Source organism: Trichosurus vulpecula, chromosome 7 (genome assembly GCF_011100635.1).
Source record: "Trichosurus vulpecula isolate mTriVul1 chromosome 7, mTriVul1.pri, whole genome shotgun sequence".
Classification (NCBI taxonomy): Eukaryota; Metazoa; Chordata; class Mammalia; order Diprotodontia; family Phalangeridae; genus Trichosurus; species Trichosurus vulpecula.
The window spans coordinates 27015051-27038289 of NC_050579.1; the positions used below are offsets into that span (position 1 = coordinate 27015051).

The window sequence follows — 23239 nt, forward strand, 5'->3', positions numbered from 1 at the left end:
CTCTCTCTGGAGGTGAATAGCATTTTTTATCACGAGTCCTTTGGAATTGTCTTGGATCATGGCATTGCTGAGAACAGCGAAGTCATTTGGCATTGGTCGTCATTACAACATTGTTGTTAATATGCACAATGATCTCATCCTGGTTCTGCTCACTTCACTTTGTATACATTCATATAAGTCTTAGGTTTTTCGGAAACCATCCTGTTTGTCATTTCTTTACAATAGTATTACATCACAATTTTATGTCGCAGCTTGTTCAGACATTCTCCACTTGATGACCATCCTCTCAGTTTCTAATTCTTTGCCACCACAAAAAGAGCTACTATAAATATTTTTGTACATCTAAGTCTCCATCATTTTCTGGAATGGTTGGACTAGTTCACAACTCCACCAACAATGCATTAGTGTCTCAATTTTTTCACATTCCCTCTAACCTTTGTTATTTTCCTTTTCACACTATCCAATCCAATAGGTGCCAGATGGTACCTCAGAATTGTTTTAATTTGCATTTCTCTAATCAAAAGTGATTCAGAGCATATTTTCAAGTGACTATAAATAGCACTGATTACTTCTTCTGAAAGAAATCTTTAGATTTTCAATATACATATATATACACACATACATATATATACATTTACTCTTCTGGGAGCCTACTCCTTCTTTGGACAGTTCTCATTGATAGGAAGTTTACATTGAGCTCTGGCCTAACTTTGTTTCTCCCCATTGCTCATGGCTGCACTCTCTGGCACCAGATGGCAAAGTGCCCTCTTTCATAGGCCAGTCCTTCAGACCCTTGAAGGCAGCTCTCGTGTTCCCCAGAGCCTCTGACTGAGAGCCAGTGCTCTTTTCATTGTACCCCAAGTCACTATTTCTAAAGGAAAACCACTTAATTCCTTGATGGCTTTCATTATTAGGATTGTTTTTTCCATCTCTCTGAAATCATCTTCTCTTCCACTTTTACCCTAATTCTGTCCTCTGGGGCCAACAAGCAAAGGCCAGTAATAATTCCTTTTTTTACACCATCCCTCTTGGCCTAGCACCCAGTAAGCACTTAATAGATACTTGTTGAATTAAACCAAACGGAGACAGCAGTTTAAGAGTCAAATGTGTTTTTCTTAGTTCCAATCTCATCCCTTCTGAACTCCCATCTTTATCTAAATAACAAAACCTAGAAGAAATCCCTGGCTGTGGAGAGGTGAAGCTGGATAGCCTAGCAGGGGTGGGGAACCCATGGCCCCGAGGCTGCAGGTTCCCCATCCCTGCTCAGAGAATCATCCCAGAACTGAGAGTCTGGGACTCTCCTTTGGTCTGGATGATTGCCAGTACATCCAAGACAGGTGAGACTCAATTCCCTTAAGGACTCTTGTTTCCCCCTTCTAGGAAGAACACCAGCAGGCTTGGGTGGGCACATGGGGAAAAAGCAGAGGTTTGCCTTGCAGGCCTCACGGAGGCTATCTTCCTTTTTTGACATTGGAGGCCAGAGGAATAGAAGGGGTTATCAAATGAGACTATATTTGTACGTATATTAGAACAGTGCCTGAAATACAGTAGGTGCTTAATAAATGTTTAACCTCTCCTACTCCCGTACCCAAGCAAGGGATATATGGCATTATTTAAAATTTTTTTTAATTTTTTAAAAATAAAAATTTTAAAAATCTTAAATAATAACAGTTCATTGGTATCTTCTGTTTTTACATTATCTGTATTTCCCCATATATTCCTCCCCTCTTTTCTTTGCCTCCCAGAGAGCCACCCCCTGTTACAAAGAATAGCTAATGGGGGAAAAAAACAGTTTACTAAAAGTAACCAACATATCAAAAAAGTCTGACTTTATATGCAGTGTTCCACACCCATAGTCCCCCACTTCTACTGAGTTGGGGTGGAGATTGTGGCTTCATCATTAACACTACCACCACCACCACCACCATCATCATCATCATCATCAACATCTTCTTCTTCTCCTCCTCCTCCTCCTCCTTCTCTTCCTCCTTTCTTCCTTCCTTCCTTCCTTCCTTCCTTCCTTCCTTCCTTCCTTCTTTCCTTCCTTCCTTCCTTCCTTCCTTCCTTTCTTTCTTTCTTTCTTTCTTTCTTTCTTTCTTTCTTCTTCTTCTTCTTCTTCTTCTTCTTCTTCTTCTTCTTCTTCTTCTTCTTCTTCTGCTTCTGCTTCTGCTTCTTCTTCTGCTGCTTCTGCTTCTTCTTCTCCTTCTTCTTCTTCTTCTCCTCCTCCTCCTCCTCTTCGTCCTCCTTTTCCTTCTCCTCCTCCTCCTCCTCCATCATTATCATCATCATTATCCTCATCTCAGAAATAAGAAACTTTTTTATTACCCCTTTTAATCAACCAAGAGAGGGACCATTAATGCATAGGGAGTCTATCTCTAAATCAAAAAGACCTAGGTTTAGGTCTTGCCTCTTATGCATCTTGAGTGTGTGATCCTGGACAAGTCACCTAACTCTTCAGTGTTCCAGGAGACTTTCCAAGACTGTAAATCACTGAGAAGGTGCCAATCTGCATTGGTGGAGGGGGCTTCTCAAATGGGAGTCCCCTAAACCAATGACATCACAAGGGCAGTCCCTATCCCCATCACTAAAGAACCAACTGAATATCCAACTGGATCAAAGATGAATTAGCACTAGCAGGGAATGAGAAGTCAGGGATTGTGGGTGAAATGAGCAAAGGAGGAGCCATGGAAAGGCCTGTCCACTTTCAAGCCCTTCAGTGTTGTCCTATGGGTCCCAAGGGAGTTCCCTGTGACCTCAGGACAGCCCTGCTCTCTGCAGTTGCCGCACAGTAAATGAAATGATCCCTTCTCACTGCAAACGGGTCAGTCAATAACCATTCTCATCCCCCAGCAGCCGCGGGAGTGGATTTACAGCTGAGTGGTAAGAATCAGACGGAATGATCAATGGATCCCCGGACAGGCTCCTCCAGGAGACACAAATGTATATTGTAACAAAACTTTATTTTCTTCTGAAAATTGCCTGCATGATTAATATGGCCTGACATCACCCAAGATGTTCAGCATAAAAAACAGCCATATTTCTCCCTCTCTCTTGCTTCCTCGCTCACTTTCCATTTTGCTCTCGAATGGGTTCTCCAATATACTTTGCAATTTCACACCTGGGGAAAAAGTATTTGTTAAAAGTGGATGGCCCTGCATTTCCATTCCAATTTATTTCTTCCCTGAGTTTCTTACTTGGTGTCGACTAAGTGTAAAATAAAATAAAAAAAAAATTTAAAGGAGCTTCCCACTTGCTGTTTAGACAGAGGACCCAGATTCCAGAATCCCTGGGATCTGATACCTAACTATGCACCCCACCTCCCCCACCCCATCAATGACGTCCTTTGCTAAAAGGAGGCCTCCAGCCTTATAGCCATAGGATACTGATTGCCTGAGAGAGAATCAGGGAAGTGGCCAGCCCTGCTTCTTCTTCCTTAGACCCACTGCCCCTCACAGTGTCAGGATGGGCAGGACAAATGTGCTATGGGAGAATCGCAAACCCAGATGCATTAGCCTTGAGTCACCATCTCTCACTTAGATAATCAGGTGGCTTCCTAACCAGCCTCCCTACATCCATTCTCTCTTGTCTCCAGTCCATCTTCCAAAGTGATATTCCTAAAGCACATTTCTCCATTCAAGATGCTTCAAAGGCTCTTTATTGCCTGTAGAATAACATATGGACCCCTCTGATTAGCAGGTAAAGCCCTACTCAATCTGGAGCCAACCTGTCTTTCTAGGCAGATTACATTTTACTTCCTCTCAAACCCCCGCTACTCCAGCCAAATTGGATGACTTGTACTTGTTCCCATAAGTAAGGTGACGTTCTGTCTTCCACATGAGTGACTTTGCCCAGGTTATCCTTGGAATTCCTAACTCTCTCCAGAACTTGGACTATGGTCTGCCACCTTTATGAGGCTTTTCCTGGATTCCTAAGTTGCTAGTATACCTACTACCAAATTAGATGTTTATTGAGAGAGAGAGAGAGAGAGAGAGAGAGAGAGAGAGAGAGAGAGAGACAGAGAGACAGACAGACAGAGAGAGGGTATATGTGTGTGTGTGTGTGTGTGTGTGTGTGTGTGTGTGTGTGTGTGTGTATCTGACCATGGTATTTCCCCTTGGTGGAAAAGTAAGCTCCTTCAAGGCAGGAAATGGCTCATTTTTGTATTCCTTTCTCCCTGACACCGAGTAGGCACTTAAGAAAGGCCTGGAAGCCAGATTGCTTTGTATTAGATCTTGTTAAGTAATGCAGACCTGCTGGGACCGCAGAGGGCTGGTGTGTTTGCCCTCTCCCTCTTCCCTTAGCTCTGGTACTTTGGGCCCAGTCTAGTGCCAGGCTGGCTCAGGGCACTTGCCCTCTCCCTCTTCTATGAAGGGCCTCTCTCTGTTCTGTACCCCAAGTAGTGTGGAATCCATTAGATGGTGAGCCCCTCGAGGGCGGGGATTGTCTTGCTTTTCTTTGTGTGCCCAGCACTTAGCAGATGGGTGTGACCAGATTCAAGCAGGGTTCCTATCTAGTGCTCTTTCCAATCCACAGTGATGAAAGCGTGGAACATGCCTGGAACAGCTAGAGGTATGGAAGGACTAGAACAGAAGGCCCAGCCAAGAAGTTCTTGGGCTTTTGGCATGTGATAAGGGACCAGACCTTGATGGCGACCACAGAAATGGAAAGGGAGAGCTGAGCGAGCTTCCCAAGGAGGAATGGGTAGGACTTGGTGACTGATGGTGTGTGAGAGGGGGGAGACTTGGGACCGGATGACTAGACAATAGCTGGTATCAGTTCCCAAAGGGATATAAATCATAAGGGAGGCTGACCTGGGGGCAACAGTGGCGAATCTGAGGTTTCAGTCTGGGTGAGGACGGCCTAAGATTCACACAGACCATGGATACTGGTGCAGCAAAGTGTGCCAGAACAAAAGCAGTTGTAAGGCTGATGGTCCTGTCCTCCTACATCTGGGTTTGTTCCCATTGAAGCAGGTTGGAGTGAGCCCTTGGGAGCCAGCAGAGTTGAGAAAACCTCAGCTGGGGAATTAGAAGTGGGGGCATCACAAGGAGACGTTCCCATTTTGCAGCGAGGAACCTGAGATCTGGGGGTGGGAGGGTGAACAAATCCGTTCTATCCAGTACCCGATCTCATTCCCATGAGTACCCCAGCTAATGCCCCAGCCTACAAAGCTTTGAGCCGGTTATCTAGGAACACTAAATTCAGCATCTTACTTGCAAAGCAGCTTCAGTCTGGATAGTGGGATGGACTCGGGGGGTTACAAGATAAAGGGGGCCTTTCAGAGAGAGGACATTTAAAAGCTCACTGCTAGGTGGGAATTCAGGGATGGGAATTGTTTCTTGAGGAAGTGCAGTCTCAAGCCAACCATGAATTCATTGAACGTGTAATGAAATCAGATATTTTCCCCTTGGATTTCTGGTCTATATGTGCTGGGGAGCTATGTGTGAGTTTCCTAATACACAGTCACATTCAGTTCATTCCTACAACTTTTGCCGAGGGACAGACTTAGGCCAGATCCGAGGTCTCTGGTTCCTAGCTCTGGAGATAGAAGGGATCTCAGAGGCTGCCTCTTTTATAAAACCCACTCATTTTACAGATGGGGAAGTGGAGGCTTAGAGAGACCATGTGACTTGCCCAAGGTCAGTTAGGTAACATGGATCAGAGGCAGGATTTGAACCCAGGTCCTCCAACTTCAGAACCAGTGTTCTTTCTGCGGTATCATGCTTCAATTTATCTCATATATGTTTGTTCTTTGTACTTACCTACTTCTATGTCACCTCTTGATAGATTTCAAGCTCTTTAATAATAGCTAACATTGTTAAAAATTTGCACATTGATTTACAAATATTGTCTTCTTTGATCCTCCCGAGAATCCTGTGAAGTAGGTGCTATTAGCACACCCACTTTATGGATGAAGAAACTGAGGCTGAGAGAGTACTCATTGGTACTCAGCCAGTCAAGTGTCCGAGGTAGAATTTTAACTTGTTCTTTTTTTTTTGACGCCAAGTCCAGATCTCCATCCATGATACCACTGAGCTGCCTCCTGCACTACCCAAAAAGAGGAAATGTTTCATTTTCTGTATTTGTATCCCAAACTCCCACTGTGGTGCCCAGCACACAGTTGGTACTTAAAAAATGCTTATCGGTTGATTGATATATACCTGTTTATATGTTGTATCTCCTGGAGACAGCGAAAGCTCCCTGAAAATTGGGACTGGTTTTTTTGTCACTATATCCCTAGCATTTAGCACAGTGCCTGGCATATAGCAGGTGCTTAATAAATGCTTACTGGTTTAACAGATGCTTAATAAATGCTCATTTAGAGTTTATAACATGTGTTGATCATTTGTATACATTTAGCCAGAATTCTTCTTGTGGCTCATCCCAGCCCCACTGGGTCTTCATCTTAATTCCTCTTTTGCTTTGGCCTCTTCCCCTCTAGGTGTAAGGAGCTGAAATACTCCAAGGATCTGCCCCAGATTTCCATCATATTTATCTTTGTGAATGAGGCCCTGTCAGTGATCCTGCGGTCTGTCCACAGCGCCGTCAATCACACGCCAGCTCATCTGCTGAAAGAGATTATCCTGGTGGACGACAATAGTGATGAAGGTGAGTGATGCTGGGGGAGTCAGGTGGCATTCTCTGGGAAGGGAGAAGGAAAATGTGGGACGTGAGCAGGGCATAAAAGTCTCTCTTCTTTCTCAGCAGCCGCACATACACACACACACACACACACACACACACACACACACACACACACACACACACACACACACACACACACACACACACAGAGCGTTTTGTTTTTGTTTTTGTTTTTTTTTTGCAGAGTGCTGTACCATCATTTTTCTCTGCTTATCTCTGGAGGTGCCCATGGAGTGGGAGGCATCTCAATGGAAGTTATCACTACTTCTCTGTTCCCACAATCCTCCAGGGCTTTTAGGAAGAGAATTCCAGGTTATATATTGAGATTAATTCCCCCTTTGCACGCCACCTCAAACAGATGAAGCTGAGCATTTGGATTTCCTCTCAATTTTCATCTTCCAAGAGCCCAAGAGAAGGAGATCTTGGTAAATGATCACATTCACACTTGCTACTGAAGACTATTTAAAAACTCCCCAAACCCTCAACTCCACCCCAGCCCACTCTCTCTTAGCAGATGGCATCCCCTGCTACTTCACTGAGAAGATTGAGGCCATTCAGGATGGTCTTCCTTGGTTCCCATCTGCCTCCCCTCCTCCCATCCTGTTCCTCCTCACTGTAGTCAGTGAAGATGAGACGGCCTCCATCCTTACCAGGTATAGCCTTTCCATGTGTATCCTTGACCCCATCACCTCTCATCTCCTCTAAGACCTGGATCATTTATCTTTCTCTCTGTCTCATCTCTGGTCTTTTTCTTTCTATTGGCTCTTTACTTTCCACTTGCAAATGTGCCCAGATCTCTCTCCTCCTAAACACCCACCTTCCCACAATCAACTTCTCCCCAACTAAAAAAAAAAAACCAAAAAAAAAAAACAACTCTTTCCCTGGACCAGCCATTCTCAAGAGCGGTTGCCTTATTTCTTTCCTCTTCTTCAATGCTAAACCCGTGACGTGGCCAGTCTCTGGATCTGGAGTCAGAAGACTTGGTTTAAAATTCTGGCTATGACTCTCACTGTTGTGAGGTCTTGGGTGCATCACTTGCTTTCTGGGACTTGGGTGCGAGTCTGTAAGATGAGGAGGTTGGCCTAGATGACCCCTGAGCTTTCCTCCAGCTTGTCTATGAGTTTATTCCACACTATGACTCCCCCTTGTCACCTTTCCCCATTTTCATCCTGCCCTCTCAAGTCTGTACCTTCATGATGACCATCCACCACGTTTGCCGCTGAGGCTTTCCCACCAGCTCCACCAATGAACAGCTGCTAGTGTCTCCTCCATTTGTATAGATGGATTGATTAATACATGGTGGAGATAATGTATATTAATAGGTGTGTATTTGCAAAACACATTTACATGTATATATGCATCACATGGATGTCTATATGCCACAGATATGTACCACACATAAACTCTCACATAATCTCATACATATATACACTCTTTATCATCTGTCACACACACTCATATAATTTATCATGCTTCTACAAAGTGAATATAAGGTGATTTCAAGTAAGATAGACACCAGTGGCTGGAGGGGAATCAGGAAAAGCCTCGTGTATCCACTTATTTTATAGACATCTAAGTATGTATTTACATGTTGTCTCTCCCTATAGAATATAAGCCCTTTGAGGGCAGGGCTAATTTTATTTTTGTCTTTGTGTCCCCCACGGCTAATGCAGTGCCTGGTACCTTGCTTATTGGTGCTTATTGAGAGATGAGTTGATTGTCTAAGACGTCAGTTGGCCTAGGCTTTGGAGGAAGTTAGAGATCCTGGGTGAGTTAGAAAGGATTGCAAGCAGCTTGGTGATTGTCACAAAGTTAGTGAAAGCCGATGGTGGGATCTAATCATAGGCCCGCTTGATTCCAAGCCACTGTTCCAGGTCTATAGCAGGAGTCTAATGGATGTTTGTTGAATTGAATCTACGTAGAGCATAAATCAAAATTCCCCTCCCTCCAGACACTGGGGCAAACTTATAGGTGGGTGGTAGAGAGCTGGGTCTGCAGTCATTTTTGAGCTCAACTGTGTAAGAAAATAGGGTTTAATAAAAGGCAGATCTCCAATTCCACTGAGGGAGCCTCTGTCAGTGTCTCGGAGGGACGGCAGTAGATAAAGCCTTGGTATTGTGTGGAGGTTGTGTGGGTTCCTATTAAAGATGTTCATTGTGTTGGCTTGTATCCCATAAAGTTTTACTATATCCCCTGGATAAAGACACCCCCTCACCTCCGGCCTAGGACATAAAAGAAGGCCTGGGTATATTGCTTTTTTATAGCGTATGAGTCCTGACTTATCTGGAGCAGTCAGATTAAGATGGCACTAAACCTGCCTCATCTCTGCATTCGGGGTGATACCCTCCCCTCTTAGACCTAGCTCCAAGGTCTGGAGAAAGCTTTGGAAGGGCCTGGGGCATTGCCAACAATCCCATTAGAGAAGGTGGACTGTCTTGTACCAGAAACAGCAGCCAGCCCCTTGGATACCCAAGCTGAGCGTTGCCATATTTCATCGGCCCAGAAGATGCCAGGCTCTGTCTCTCCCTACCCCCTCTCCTGCTTGTGGATTGACTGATCAATATTGATTAAGGCCCCAAGTGCACACGTGATGTGCTAATCAGAGAATGGGCAGAACCCAGTCATTCAAGTGGCTGATGAGTTAGCTAATGAAATTTTCATATCCCCTGGTTCCCTTTAATTCTTTTCCTCTCTTTCTATAATAGTAGCTAGGATTTGCAAAGTAGTTAAAGGTTTGCAAAGCAGCATTGCATCTTACCTCATTGCTCCTCACAACAACCTCATAAGGTAGGAGCTATTACTATGGCCATCTTCCAGCTGAGCAAACTGAGGCATAGAGTGACTTGTCTAGGGTAACACAGTCAGTGAATGTCTGAGGCAGAATTTGAACTCAGGTCATTCTGACTCCAGTTCCAACACTCTATCTACCCAGCTGTCTCTTTTTTGTTCCTTTTGGTCTTTTCATTGCTAAGCCATCCTACCCAAATTCTGGTTCCCATGTACTGTCCCAGTCCCATATATCCTTTGTTCGGCTTATTTTCTTGACCACCGGTTCCTCCAGGACTAGTCGTCCTGAGGAGGTCTGGAAGTCTGGAGCTGGAAGAGACCATGGAGGCCCCCCTCATTTTACTGCCCATAAGCAATAAATTTATAGAATCATAGATCTTGATATGGATGAGACCACAGAGATCATCCAATCCACCACACCGCCACCTATTTTATGGAGGAGAAAACTGAGACCCATGGAGAAATGACTTGTCCAAAGTCATACAAGCAGCAAATGGCATAAGGAATTGGACCCCGATCCTTTGACTTTGGAACCAGCACCACCTTGATGCCACACCCCATGCCCCAGTTACTGCCTCTCTGTTCCTTGCTGCTAACCTCCTCTGACAACAGTTTCCTGGCAGCAATTCCCCAGACCTCCTCCTAGTGCCCACTCCTGGGACCTTCCCTGATTGTCTGTTTCTTAATCCCAGTCGTCTCTGATGCCCTAATACTGACCAACTGGACATCCTGGCTCAACATTTTATCCATTTTTCCTCCTCGGCCATAATCTTGATCTTTCTTTTTGCTGCTGGGCCAAATATGTCTTGCCTTGGTCTAGAGCAGGGCCCTAACTAATGTTGAAAGGGATTTTTAGAGGCCATCTCGTCCGACCCACTCACTCTCCTCATGGGGAAATTGAGGCCCAGCTAGGTTATATGACTTGCCCAACGTCACAAGAATAGTGAAAGTCAGAGGTGAGGTCTGAACCCAGGTTCTCTGACTCCAGAGCCAATGATGGTCTTTCCACTGTACTGTGCAGTAGATCAACAAACATTTATCAGTCACCTATTATATTATGCCAGGCATTGTGCTAAGCACTGGGGATACAAATAAATGTGAAAAACAAAAACAAAAAAAAAAAAACAAAACCAGAAACAGTCCCTGCCTTCGAGGAGCTCTCAGTCTAATGGGGGGATAACGACAAACAAGCTACAGACATGATCAGTTGGAGATAATAATGCACTAGACTTAAGGGGGATTGGGATGGGCTTCATGTGAAAGGTGGAATTTGCGATGAGGAAGGAGAGCATTCCAGGCATGGGTGACAGCCAGTGCAAAGTTGTGGAGTCAGAAAATGGAGGGTCCTGCTTGAGGAAGCTCAAGAAGGCCCGTAACAGCTATGATTGAAACTTTAGCACTTTGACCTGAAATCTGGTGTTGTTACACCAAACATGTGCCTCTGTGTTTAATGCTTCAATGTTTCACTAAGTGACTTCTGACGCTACCTGTCTCGAAACATCATGTTCTGTTTCTGGGGAGGTTAGATCTTTGGGGCCATCCTTCACATTAGTATAGTGCCCAGCACATAGTAAGCTCTTTATAAATACTGGATGACTGACTTAACAGATTCATGATGGTTTAGCTTAGAGCAGGGGTGGAGAACCTGCAGCCTCAAGGCCACATGTTGCCCTCTAGGTCCTTGGTCACGGCTTTTTGACTGAGTCTAAGTTTTACGGAACAAATCCTTTTATTAAGGGGATTTGTTCTGTGAAGTTTGGATTCAATCAAAGGGCTGCACTTGAGGACCTAGAGGTCCACATGTGGCCTTGAGGGTGTAGGTTCCCCAACCCTGGCCTAGAGAATCCTCCCCTGAGCAGCCCCTTGTTTGGGGTGGCACTGTTCAAAGACAGAAAGCCAAGACATGTCATCTGGAAACCTGTTATTTTGAGCAGAAGGTTACACCCTCCTGTGTTCACAAAAGACTCCTGTAAAGGACCCCACTTCCTCTCCTTCTCACCCTGCACCACTTCCCACCCTCTTCCCTTTCTTTGCTTTTCTCTCTGGTTTATAATTGCAGAGACACCGGAAGGTTTGTGTTTCTGGGTGATAACATTCTTCTTGGGTTGTTGGAGTCCCAGGGTGAAGTAGCCCAGGGACACCTTGTTATCTTGCTGCTCCACGATTCAATAGAGTTTTGTTCATTTGTGCATCACCTGCTTTCCCCCGACTGTTCAAGAGCCTTCATAATTGGTAGCCATGTTTTGCTACCTGTTTTGCCCACTGTTACCAATAAAAGCCGTCAGATAAAAGGCCCTTCAGGAGAGGAAGCTATAGGTTGGACTGCATCTGAATGCTGGCAAATCACCATGATAGTACAGAATGAGCCACAACGGCTTAGGGTACCTGTCTCTACCACTGGACTCTGTGTTTCCTTTTACCTGTGGGCTGCTCCAGCCCATGAGGAATATGTGTCAGGACTCAAGGGGTGTAGAGGCATTCAGAGAGGAAGGATGGGGAAAAAGAGGCCCAAATGCTTCACCAAGCAAAAGTTGGATTGTCCAGATAGTCATTTATTTCCCATGGATCCCCTTAAACCAGACTTTGGGTGAATTTGACCATCGGTTGACAGTGAATGAATGAAAAAAAGGGTTTGTTAATGACTAGCATTTATTGGGCACTCGAAGGATTGTGAATTGCTGTAAGAACATTCTTTCATTTGATCCTCACAAAAGTCTGTGAGGTAGGTACTTATGTTATAGCCACTTAAAGATGAGGATGCTAACTGAGATCCAAAGAGGCTGTGACTTGCCCAAGGTCTCACAGCCAGTAAGTGCCTGAGGCTAGACTGAAATGCAGTTTTTCCTCACTCTGTGTAGAGCTTTCTATCCACTCTGTCACCTTGCTACCTTTATGTGGCAAGCGCTGTGACAGGCTGATACACAAATTAAAAATGAACAAACAACTTGATGGTCTCTGCTCAGTGCTCAGTCTCTAATTGGGGGAGGGGGGAATAGAATATATGCTAGAAACTGTACTAGCTTCTGGGGATACAGAAAAAAAAAACAAACAAACTAGTCCTTGCCCTCAAGGAGGTTATATTATATTGGAGTAAACAGTGTATGCATTCTCTCCCTCCTTTAGTGCAGGTATAAGAAATGTGCTTTTTTGGAGAGTTGTGGGGGAAAGGAATTTGATCTGGGCCAGGCCTAACTTGGGCCAGTCTAGTGATTCAGGCTTGGGCTTAGAATGCAGTGAGAATTTTATGGCTTTACTGATAACAAAGAATAAGAAGGATATGAATTCTCAGGTTACAAAAGTAGTAATTCAGTTAAAGTGGGCAATTTTCCTGTCTCAGCATTCACCATGTCAAACAGCCATGCTAATTCTGTAACATATTACCAAAGGGAAGAGGGAATTTGTCTAAATCAGGGTTGTTTTTGTTTCACTTTGCTTTTGTTCCCTATTCCTATTTGTTGATCTGGTAAAGCCTGTGGGCCCCTTCTCAGATTTTAAAAAATTCATAATTGAAGAAAATTGCAAATTTCAGTTAGAGGTTAATGAAAATAGCGTTATCATTTTTCCTTATCCAATTTCATATACCCCCTGAAATCTATCCACAGATCTCTTATGGGAGGTGGGGTAGGGGTTGGGAACTCCAAGTTAAGGACTTCTGCCCTAAAACCTCCACCAGAGTCCACAGGCTAGGGCTTTCATGCTTCAGATAGTAAGAAGGTCGAGCCAATGATGAACCTGAAAACACCCTCCTGACCCCTTCTGTAGATCAGACGTTCTTCTGACCACAGAGGCCATTTTTGTAAACCTGACTGAGAGATGACAGAGTCTCAGAGATGGCCTTCGGGGTCCTCTACTCCATTTGGTCCTAGATGGAGAATCTTCTCTTTAATTCTCCGCTGGGTGGTTATCCAGTCTCTGTGTGGATCTCTCCTGTAAGGGAGGGCCCACTCTCTTTCAAGGCCATCCATTCTCCTTTGGGATAGTTTGAATGGCTAAGGAAATTTTCTTTAGGGACTGAGAGAAATCTGCCTGTAGGAAGCTTCTACCCATTGCTCCTCCTTGTGTCCACCAGGACCAAGGGAGATGGGCATATGGCCTCTAAATGGATGAGTCACTCTGTTCAGCAGATCATGTACCTTCATCATCACCATCATCACCATCACCAACCACAATAGCAAGGATTTATATGATGCTTGAAGGTTTATGAAGCTCTTTATAAATATTATCTCTTTCTATTTTCACAACACTGGAGGTAGGTACTGTTATTATCCCATTCAACAGAGGAGGAAACTGGGGCAAAAAATTAAGTGTCTTGCCCAGGGCCACAAAAATCAATCAGTAGACATTTATTAAGCACCTACTGTGTGCTAGGTACTGTAAAAAGTACTGGGAATACAAAAAGAGGCAAAAGACAGTCCTTGCCCTCAAGGGCTTACAACCCAGACAAAGAAAGCTATATTCAGGATAAGTGGGAAATAATTCACAGAAGGAAGGCACTAGAATTAAGAGGGGCCGAGGAAGGCTTCCAGTAAAAGGTGGAATTTTAGTTGGCACTTAAAGGAATCTTCAAAGTGAGATAGGATTTGAACTCAGGTCTTCCTGATTCCTTGTCTAGTGCTCTATTGACCCACCACTTAGATGCCTCGTATGTTATATGAAGACCAGTTGAAGGACTGAGGATGATTGGAGTGGAGACATTATGTAAAGAAGGAGATCTTTAAGTATTTATAGGGATCTTCTGCCCAAGATTTACTCTACTTGGGTCCTGAGGGGATAACTTGGAGGAGTGAATGGGTGGAAATTGTACAAAGTCATGGTTATGTGACACATTAGGAAGGGTCTAACAATTAAAGGGGGCACCTAGGTGGCTCAGTGGATAGAGCACTGGGTCTGGAGTCCAGAGACCCAAGTTCAAATCTGGCTTCAGAAACTTTTTAGCTATGTGACCCTGGGCAAGTCACTTAACCCTGTTTGCCTCAATTTCCTCATCTGTAAAATGAGCTGGAGAAGGAAATTGCAAGCCACTCCAGCATCTTTGCCAAGAAAACCCCCAATGGCATCACAAAGAGTCAGACATGACTGAAACAACTGAACAACAACAAACAATTAAAATGGTTCAAAAGTGCAGCGAGCAGCCTCGGGAGTTGCTAGGTTGCTCCTTGTGGGAGATCTTCAAATAAAGACTGGAAAGCTCATTGTCAAGTATATTGGGTCAATTGGTCATTCAGCAAACATTCAGCACAGTGCCTGGCATATAATAGATGTGCTACAATGACTGTTGATTGGTGGATAGTCTATCAGGTCATGTGACCCAAGGAGAGTGAACTAGAGGCCCCTGAGCTCCCTTTCAGGCCTAGATCTACGATCCTAAATACTAACCATACAAAAATTGCTAAATATAATATTATTATTGTATACATGATATATACAAGACAATTGGAAGAAAGCTCTCATACTAGCTAGCATATATAAAGGGACTTAAGGTGTCTGTCTATCCAGAGCATTTTACGCGTGTATTTCATTTTATCCTTACAACAACCTAGGGAGGTAGATGCTGCTGCTAACCCTATTTTACATGGACTCCACACTGGAGAAGATGGTAGAATCAAAGCTAGTGGGGCCTTTCAAATTATCTTGTAAACCCCCACCCCTCATTTTACAGACCAGGAAACTGAAGTCTGGTAAGGTTGTAACCTACTCAAGGTCACAGTGGCAGAGCTGGGATTTGAACTCAGGACCTCTTACTCCAAATCCGGCATTCTTTCTATGGGACCACATGGCTTCTTAGGTCATCTTTGTGTAGGGCTGGCTCCGTTAATGGGAGAAGCAAAGGGATGTCCCTAAGCCGGTGCTTTCTGCTCACTGTGGGCTCCCCAAGTGGCACCAGCTAACAAACTGTTGGGCTTATGTCTCCAGAGCCTGTGAGAAAAGCACCTGGGGCACTTCTCCCCTAACAGACAAACCTGCAGCTCAAAGAATCTAGAGAAGAAAACGGTGACACTAACGTGACTTGGTATTTGCTTTTTGTTTCAATAGCTCTGGCACCTATTATTGCTTAGAGACTACCTGCTAGTCATCGAGCACTGACAATCAGTATTCCTGTAAATAATAAATATAATGAAAAAGAGCTTCGGCCATGTTCCATCGCTTGGGCTCCCTCACTAGGAATGAGCCCATCAGATGTTGAGATGGAGCCAGAAGCTCCTGTGGGTCCCTCCGCCGTGTTCCATCGCTTGGGCTCCCTCATTCTAAATGAGCCCACCAGATGGTGAGATGGAGCTGGGAGCTCCTGTGGGTCCCTCCGCCATGTTCCGTCGCTTGGGCTCCCTCATTCTGAATGAGCCCACCAGATGGTGAGATGGAGCTGGGAGCTCCTGTGGGTCCCTCCGCCACGTTGCATCACTTAGACTTCCTCTGATCACCTGGTGAGGAGCCAGGTCCCTCACCTATGCTCACTCAAGAGGAAGGAGCCCATCCAATGGTGAGTGGAAGCCAGCATGTGGACAGCTCCCTTACTGAAGCAGTCTGAATTCTGAGGCAGCTTCCCTGAGGCAGGTGGCTGCTGCCCACAGGTATGACACCGTGGTCTTGAGGTTGGGAGCCATTATTTATATTACTTAGAGAGGATGAAGCCAGAATGAAAAGAAGTGATTAGGAGTGTAGAGGTGGCACATCAAGGCAGGTCTTCCTGCTTCCAGGTAAATTCCGTACCCACTATATTATGTACCCAATCATCATTATTTTAAATAATAACTATACTAAAGAAAATACCTAAAGGCAGGCTGGCTTTCCTTTAGAGGCTGCTTCCTGCCATCACACAGTATAATTTCCCTCGTGTCATTCTTCTTTCCCTTCCCTGTTTTCCACCGTGCCGATTCTACTCTCCCCATGGAGCTGCCTTGAAAACTCTCACATACTCTAGAGCCCCTCCCTTATTGACTGTCTTTGTTCCTTATCAAGTCTCTGGCTCTCTCCATGCTTGGCATCAGCCCCCTCCCTTGTGCCAGCTGCAGCATCGTTTTACTCCACTGAGCTGGGGATGACCCAGAAATAAAGTCCACCTGCCTCTTGCCTTATTTCATCGTCTGTTCATGTCATCCTCCCCTATAGAATGTCAGGTCCTTGATGGTGCAGAGTGCCTCTCTGTCTCTATCCTTATTGCTTAGCACAGGGCCTGACTCACAGTGGACTTCTTAAGGAAACCCTTTTGGATAGTTGATGGAACATTGTCACATGGTTGATTTATTCCTTCTGTTGCTACTTTTAAAGATAGAAATGTCAGAGCCCCAAAAAAGCCTTCTTGAGTGAATCTGGAGTTGTGTTCCTTTTGGGATTCTTAGATCACCTTAGGTTTTTGTTTGTTTGTGCCTAGAAGAGTTACTGTTCTTAGTGGACCCCTGGCTGGAGAGGTTCTGTCACTCTTGGCTCAGGTTGATGGAATTCAGAAATGGGAGTGGGGGTGAGAGGCAGTGTGGCGAAGGGGGAATCTCCAAACTCAGCATCCAATTCTCCTTCCTCCCCCACCATTCCACTTCAACCATATGCAGTCCCCCAATTTCCCCATCAGAAAATACATTATCCCGGTATAGAAATTTTATTTCACATGACTCGTGGCTGAAACTCACCTGGCCTTTTCCCCATTGCTTATACCTGTCAGAGACTTTCCCACACCTCTGCCTTTTGTCTATTGTTTCCATGCATGCAATGACCTCCCTCTCATCTTTAACTCATTGATCTAGAACTGGAAGGAAACCCAGAGGCCATCTAACCTGTGGGCCCTGCCCCCATATTTTAAGATGAGAAAGCTGAAGCCCAGGAAGGCTAATGACTTGCCCAAGGCCACAAAGGGCAGTAAATCACAGAGATAACTTGTGAGCTGAGGTCTTCTGACCTGAGAGCCTGTGGTCTCTCCACTTGCCTTCCAAGATGAAGTCTCATTTTCCTCTGGTACTCAATTACAAGAAATCATTTGTTAATTTTTTTTCATGGTGTTACTCAAATGTCTAAGACTGATTGAATCTTTTAGGTGTGATAAGCGTTCCTTAAATGAGTGTGAAATTTCAGACCTTTTGGTGACAAGGTTGAGAAAGCTGAGCCCAGCAAACTGCCAGCACCTGCATGATTTCAGTCCCGAGGGAACCAAATGCTATTTAATTAAAAAAAAAAAAAAAACAAAAACTGGTGGGGTGTTTTCAAATGTCTTTTTTTTTATAGGTGCACATGATAGGTCTTTAGAAAAGATTGTAAAGCAGATGCATCTGGACTTCAGAACCCCACCCCTTTTCTTGTATCTTTTCCCCTTGACCAAATCTTCCCACCCCTTCATGTTCTTTTGAGGTTTTATTTCCCCGCCCCACCCCCACCTCTCTAACCATTCCTCATGCTCCATAGTGTCCTTCCTGCAGCTCCTTCATCAACAGTTACCTGTCTTATGCTCCCGGTCATTAGGGTCCTGCTAGGGGATTAAAGGGAGTCTGGTCAACTATTTCATTCTGACACCTTAGTGGGTGCTAATGGTGTTATCCCGCCCTTGGAAATGATTTATGCTTGAACAGGGGACTTGAAAGCCTTAACCCAAAGGAGTGACAAATGCTGATAATTTCTAACACCATTGTAAGCTGGTAGGGAAGCAGAATCTTTGGGATAGCAGACCTTTAGGGACTTCTTAAATTATACTTAATACATGGACATACTTCTCTGTCTCTGTCTGTTATATTTTATCTATCTATCTATCTATCTACCTATCTATCTGTCTATCTATCTATCTATCCATCCATCTATCTGCCTACCTACTTACCTACTTACTATAAAGATCCGTGGTGTCAAGTGTAGCCTCAGATACTCGTCAGCTGCGTGACCCTAGCAAGTCACTTCAGTCTGGTCATCTGTAAAGTGAGGTTCATGATAACACCTCCCTCTCAGGGTTGTTGTGAGGTTAGAGACGAGATAACATTTTTAAAGCCTTTTGTGAGCCTCGAAGTTCTATATTAATGTTAGCTGTTGTATTATTTTTATTTAGTTATTTTATTAGTTATTATTATCAATAATTGTTTGTTACATGATATGTCTGGGAACTATGATAGGAAAGATAAAGAATATCGGCATCCCTCAGAGTTAGAAAGGAAAGCCTTTCACTTAGTATCAGAGACTTGATATTAAGACTATTGGGCGTCAGTCTTGAGTAAGAATACGTGGAAATTTGGGGCATGTACATGCATATTGTCTCCCGAGATAGAGTGCGAGCTTTTTGAGGGAAGGCAGAGGCTACTTCATGTTTGTCTCTGCATCCCTAGCACTTAGAACAGCGTCTAGTGTCATACATACATACATGTGTCCTTGTATGCATGCATACATATATGTATGTATATGTGTGGAGAGAGAGAGAGACAGAGACAGAGAGAGACAGAGACAGAGGGAGACAGAGAGAGAGACAGAGACAAAAAGAGAGAAAGAGAGAGAGAGAAAGCAACAGAGAGAGAGAGAGAGAGAGAGAGAGAGAGAGAGAGAGAGAGAGAGAAAGTGCTTAATAAGTGTTTGTTAGGAGAGACTGAGTGTGGAGATATGGCAGCATCTCACCTTCTGGTTTATTACTTGCAAATATATCAAATGACCCATCCCCATTTCACTGGCCGCTGCTAGAGAGAAAGCAGCTCAGATGAGAACCCTTCCCTCTCCCTTTGCCTGGGTCTTGTGTCTCATTGTTGGGACAGTGTTGAAAACCGCAGTGATGGCAGCTCAAGAGGAGTCACCCGCCCACATGCATGTTCAGAAGTTGAAAAGGGTCACTGGTCTGCCTGCAGCTGCCATGTTGCATTCACTTCTGCTCAGCACATTTTATGGAAGGCCATTTGTTAGCTATGGACAAGATAAATTTCCATTGCAAATTTACAGCTACAAGTTTCCAGTGTATGCATTGTATGTAACTCAAAAATACAGATAACGGTTGATAACAATAACCTTCAGATATAAATGGATGGTGAACTACAGTTTCACAAAGAATCGTAAACATTTTCTACAATTGTCTGTCCTCTCTTTTAGGCAGACTGTTTTCTTGATGGCAAATAAATGAACAGATACAAAATGAAAGGGAACTGTTTCTAGAGAGTACAAAAGACATTGGGCTTTTCTCCTTGTAAACATGATTTTTTAAAGGGGGAGAATCAACAGAAATATGTTATAATGTAGTAGAGTAGGTGGAGAGACAAGCCCAGAGCCAGGAAGACTTGAATTCAAATTCTGCCTCTGACCATAAGCAAGTCACTTAAGCTCTCGGTGTTCTAGGTGACTCTAAGTCACAGAGAAGGTGCTGACCTGCATTGGTATCTGGGAATTTCCTCCAACAATAAAATCACAGGTCTAGAACTTGTCCTTTTATTAGCCCGAGAATATTCACAGGATGGCAACCAGGATAATGAAGGACCTTGAGTTCAGACCATACGAGGATTGACTGAAGGATCTTGGGAGCGTTTAACTTGGAGAAGAGATTTGTGGGGGGCCCTGATTGCTGTCTCTAAGTACCTTAATGAATGGTCATAGGCAATGGGGATGAGATTTCCTCCACTTGGCCCTGGGAGGGGGGGAAGGGGGTAGAAATAGGAGTAAATGGGTAGAAGTAAATGTAGATTTGAAGCAAGGAAAACTAGCTAAGAATTATAGCTGTCCCAAAGCTAAATGGAAGATTTTGTTGTTGTCCCTCATTGGTGGTCTTCAAGCAAAAGCCATTGGGGGAAGGGCCATGGGGTGAGAGTGTATCTAGTTTATTTGCTTTAAGCACAGATTAGACTCCTTGGTTTCTGAGATCCCTCCTACTTCTGAAATTCTGAGTCCCAGAAGTCTTTGCAACAAAAAAGGAGCATACCTGAGAGAGAAAACAAAGGGACCAATAAAACATGAGAAAATCCATGGGAATGGGAAAAGACTGAAGATTAAAGGACAGAAATGTGAGAATCTGGAGGGCAGTGCACAGAACAACTGTTGGTAAATGTGGAAAACAGAGTCGTCATCTACATTCCTCCCCTTCTTTGTGCCTGCTTAGAGATGGGAAGCCTGAAAAGGCATATAAATAGAAGATGTATTCCATTGCTGGGGGAGGGGACCAAAGGGAGGAATGTGGTCAAGACCTGCGGTTTCAATCCTGGAGGGGCCTTAGAGGGTGGAAACTTCTTCCACCAATGCTGATGGGCAGTTCATCTGCAACTTACCCTCTTGGAGAGGTGCCTAGAGACCGTGGGAGGTTAACTGACTGGTCTACCATCACATAGCTAGTGTGTGTCAGAGGCCAGCCTGGAAGCCAGGTCTTCCTGACCCTCAGGCCCAACTCCTGTCAACTGCATCATGCTGTCTCATTGATATTTTAGGACGGATAAATGTCAGTGACTTATGTGATGAACCAGCAAAAAAGAAATTGAGAGAGCACCTAGCCTGCCAAAGTATACGGTTTCTAAAATTGGCATTGCTTTCTCCAGGACTTTATTTAGTTTGGAAGGCACAAGAGTGGCATGGCCCGAGACAGGACAGAGTTTGTAGAGACACAGAGGTGAGAACTTGGTTATTTCTATGAAAGTCAACTTTTCTAAGCGTACTCATTCCTTTGGCGGTCATTAGTTTTCTGGCTTTATATGCCAGCAATTCCTGATCTTGTTCAATAATATGGCTTCAGGATATGCTAAAAAAATGACATTTGGGGGCATAAAATATTTCTGAAACTCTATGGAAGAACATGAATGAGTTGTTCCTGACCTAAATACAGCCACTCTCTTGGTTTTGTGCTTACAGCCACCTGTTCAGATGGCGCCATGTTGGGAGTTAAGTTGAATTATGCTGCTGTTATGCCTATGTTACCTACTAATGCCACTGTCGAATGGAGAAAAATGCAGAGCAAAGTCAGGACCCATTTAGGAGGGTTGCACTTGAGACTGGGCTCTAATCCATGGGGTGAGGTCATTCAGCAGGAGTGCTTTTCTTTAGGTCCTGAGAGGACCACAGGTGGTCCCAATGATGAGGAATATGAACCCATCAGGGATGGATGACAAGTTGATAATTAAGAAACATCGATGTTACTGTGGCTGGTAGATCACCATGCATTAAGTAAAAGCTCATATAAACTCTTTATTTTTTAATTTTTTTAAAATAAAATTTAATGTTTTGAACAAAAATAAGCTTTCTTTCCTTCCTATCTCACCCTCCCTCATGGTAAAATAAAGACAAAAACAAAAGCCGTGTAAATAACATGCACAGACAAGCAAAACAAATTCTCACAATGGCTATGTCCAAAAAAATGATTGTCATCTGCAATCTGAGCCTATCACCTCTCTGTTCTGAAAGGGCAACATATCTCATTATTAGTCCTCTAGAATCATGGCTGCTCATTGGGTTGACCTGCATGTTTTAGTCATTCAGAATTGTTTATGTTTGCAGTGTTGTTTTTGTCTGAAATGTTCTCCTGCTCCTGCTCACTAACCTCTGTAGCAGTTTGCATAAGTCTCCCTGTGTTTCTCTAAAACCACATCTTTTATCCTTTCTTTTGACATAGAAGTATTCCATTGCCTTTATATACCATACATACAATTTTTTAGCCATTCCCCTGTTGATGAATACTTCCTTAGTTTTTAGTTCTTTGTCACTACAAAAAGAGAGCCTAAAACACTTTTATACACATGAGTCTTTTCCTCTTTCTTTGAGGGTATAAACCTCCTGCTGTTACTGCTGCATCAAAGGGTAAGCACAATCTAATAGCTTCCAGGGCATAATTCTAAATTAAAACTTATATGTATCTTAGCAAAAAAATTTTGGTAAAGGAGAATTAAATTAAGAAATTAAGCACCCTGAAATTTTCTAATTAACGGTAGAATTTGAGGAAGAACTCAAGAGTATACTTAAGACTCAGGACTTCTTTCCAGATCACCCCTCCCCCCCAACCTGTGTATCATTAGCACAGATGACTGATTCAGTAGTCTTGTCAATCCAAGTTCTCAGGGCATCTCATTATCCTTCCCATTACTGGGCCCATTCATCCATAGGGCAAGAAATATAATGGCTTTCCCTTTGTATGAATTCTGTAAGTCATTTCTGCAACTCCATTCCTGGAACGCTGTGCTCTGGACCATCAGAGACCTTTGCTCGTTAGCTCAGCGGATGATAGGGAGACCATATTTCAGACCTCTCCAAAGGTCAGATTTCAGCCTTGTCCCTATTCATGGAGCACTTTCTATGTGTCACTACGGAGTTGGTATGGACTGATTTTTTTGTGTATATATCTGTATAGAGATATGTTCTCTCTTCCAATAGAATGTAAGGGGCAGGAACCATTTCACTTATCCCTTTGTATCTCCACCCTTCAGTAAAGTATGTAGCACAGAGAGATAGTGATATGACTAGACCCATGATTTTGATGACAAAGAAACTTCTCAGGTAAGGAAATTCCCTTTACTAGTGCAGGCTGGTATCTTCTCTACAACTTATAATCTTAGATCAGAGGTTCTTAGCTTTTTTTTGTGTCCTGGATCCCTTTGGCTGTCTGAAGAAGCCTATGAGCCCCTTCTCTGAATAATGTTTTTAAATGTGTAAAACTGAAGAAAAAAACCACCCATAGGATTGCAAAGGAAACGATTTATATCAAAATAAAGATGTGATGTTTTCCCCATTCATGTTCATGGATGCCCTGAAAAGTACCCCTGGATCTCTTTGAAGTTTTAGAAGCCAGAGAGGAGGCCGAGGAAGATGGAGAAAGGGACTTGAGCTCATGACAAGATGGAGAAAGGGACTTGAGCTCATGACCGAGGAGAGTCAGTTGAAGAAACTGACAGTGTTA

At 43.8% G+C, this 23239-nt stretch overlaps 1 protein-coding gene across 1 annotated transcript in view; it reads left to right on the top strand.

Annotated features, from left to right (window-relative positions):
- The window catches only part of GALNT17 (polypeptide N-acetylgalactosaminyltransferase 17), a 315475-nt gene that overhangs the window by 61875 nt on the left and 230361 nt on the right, over window positions 1-23239 (top strand). The window contains 1 exon segment of the mRNA XM_036768136.1: window positions 6443-6609. Coding sequence (XP_036624031.1) covers window positions 6443-6609 — 167 coding nt within the window.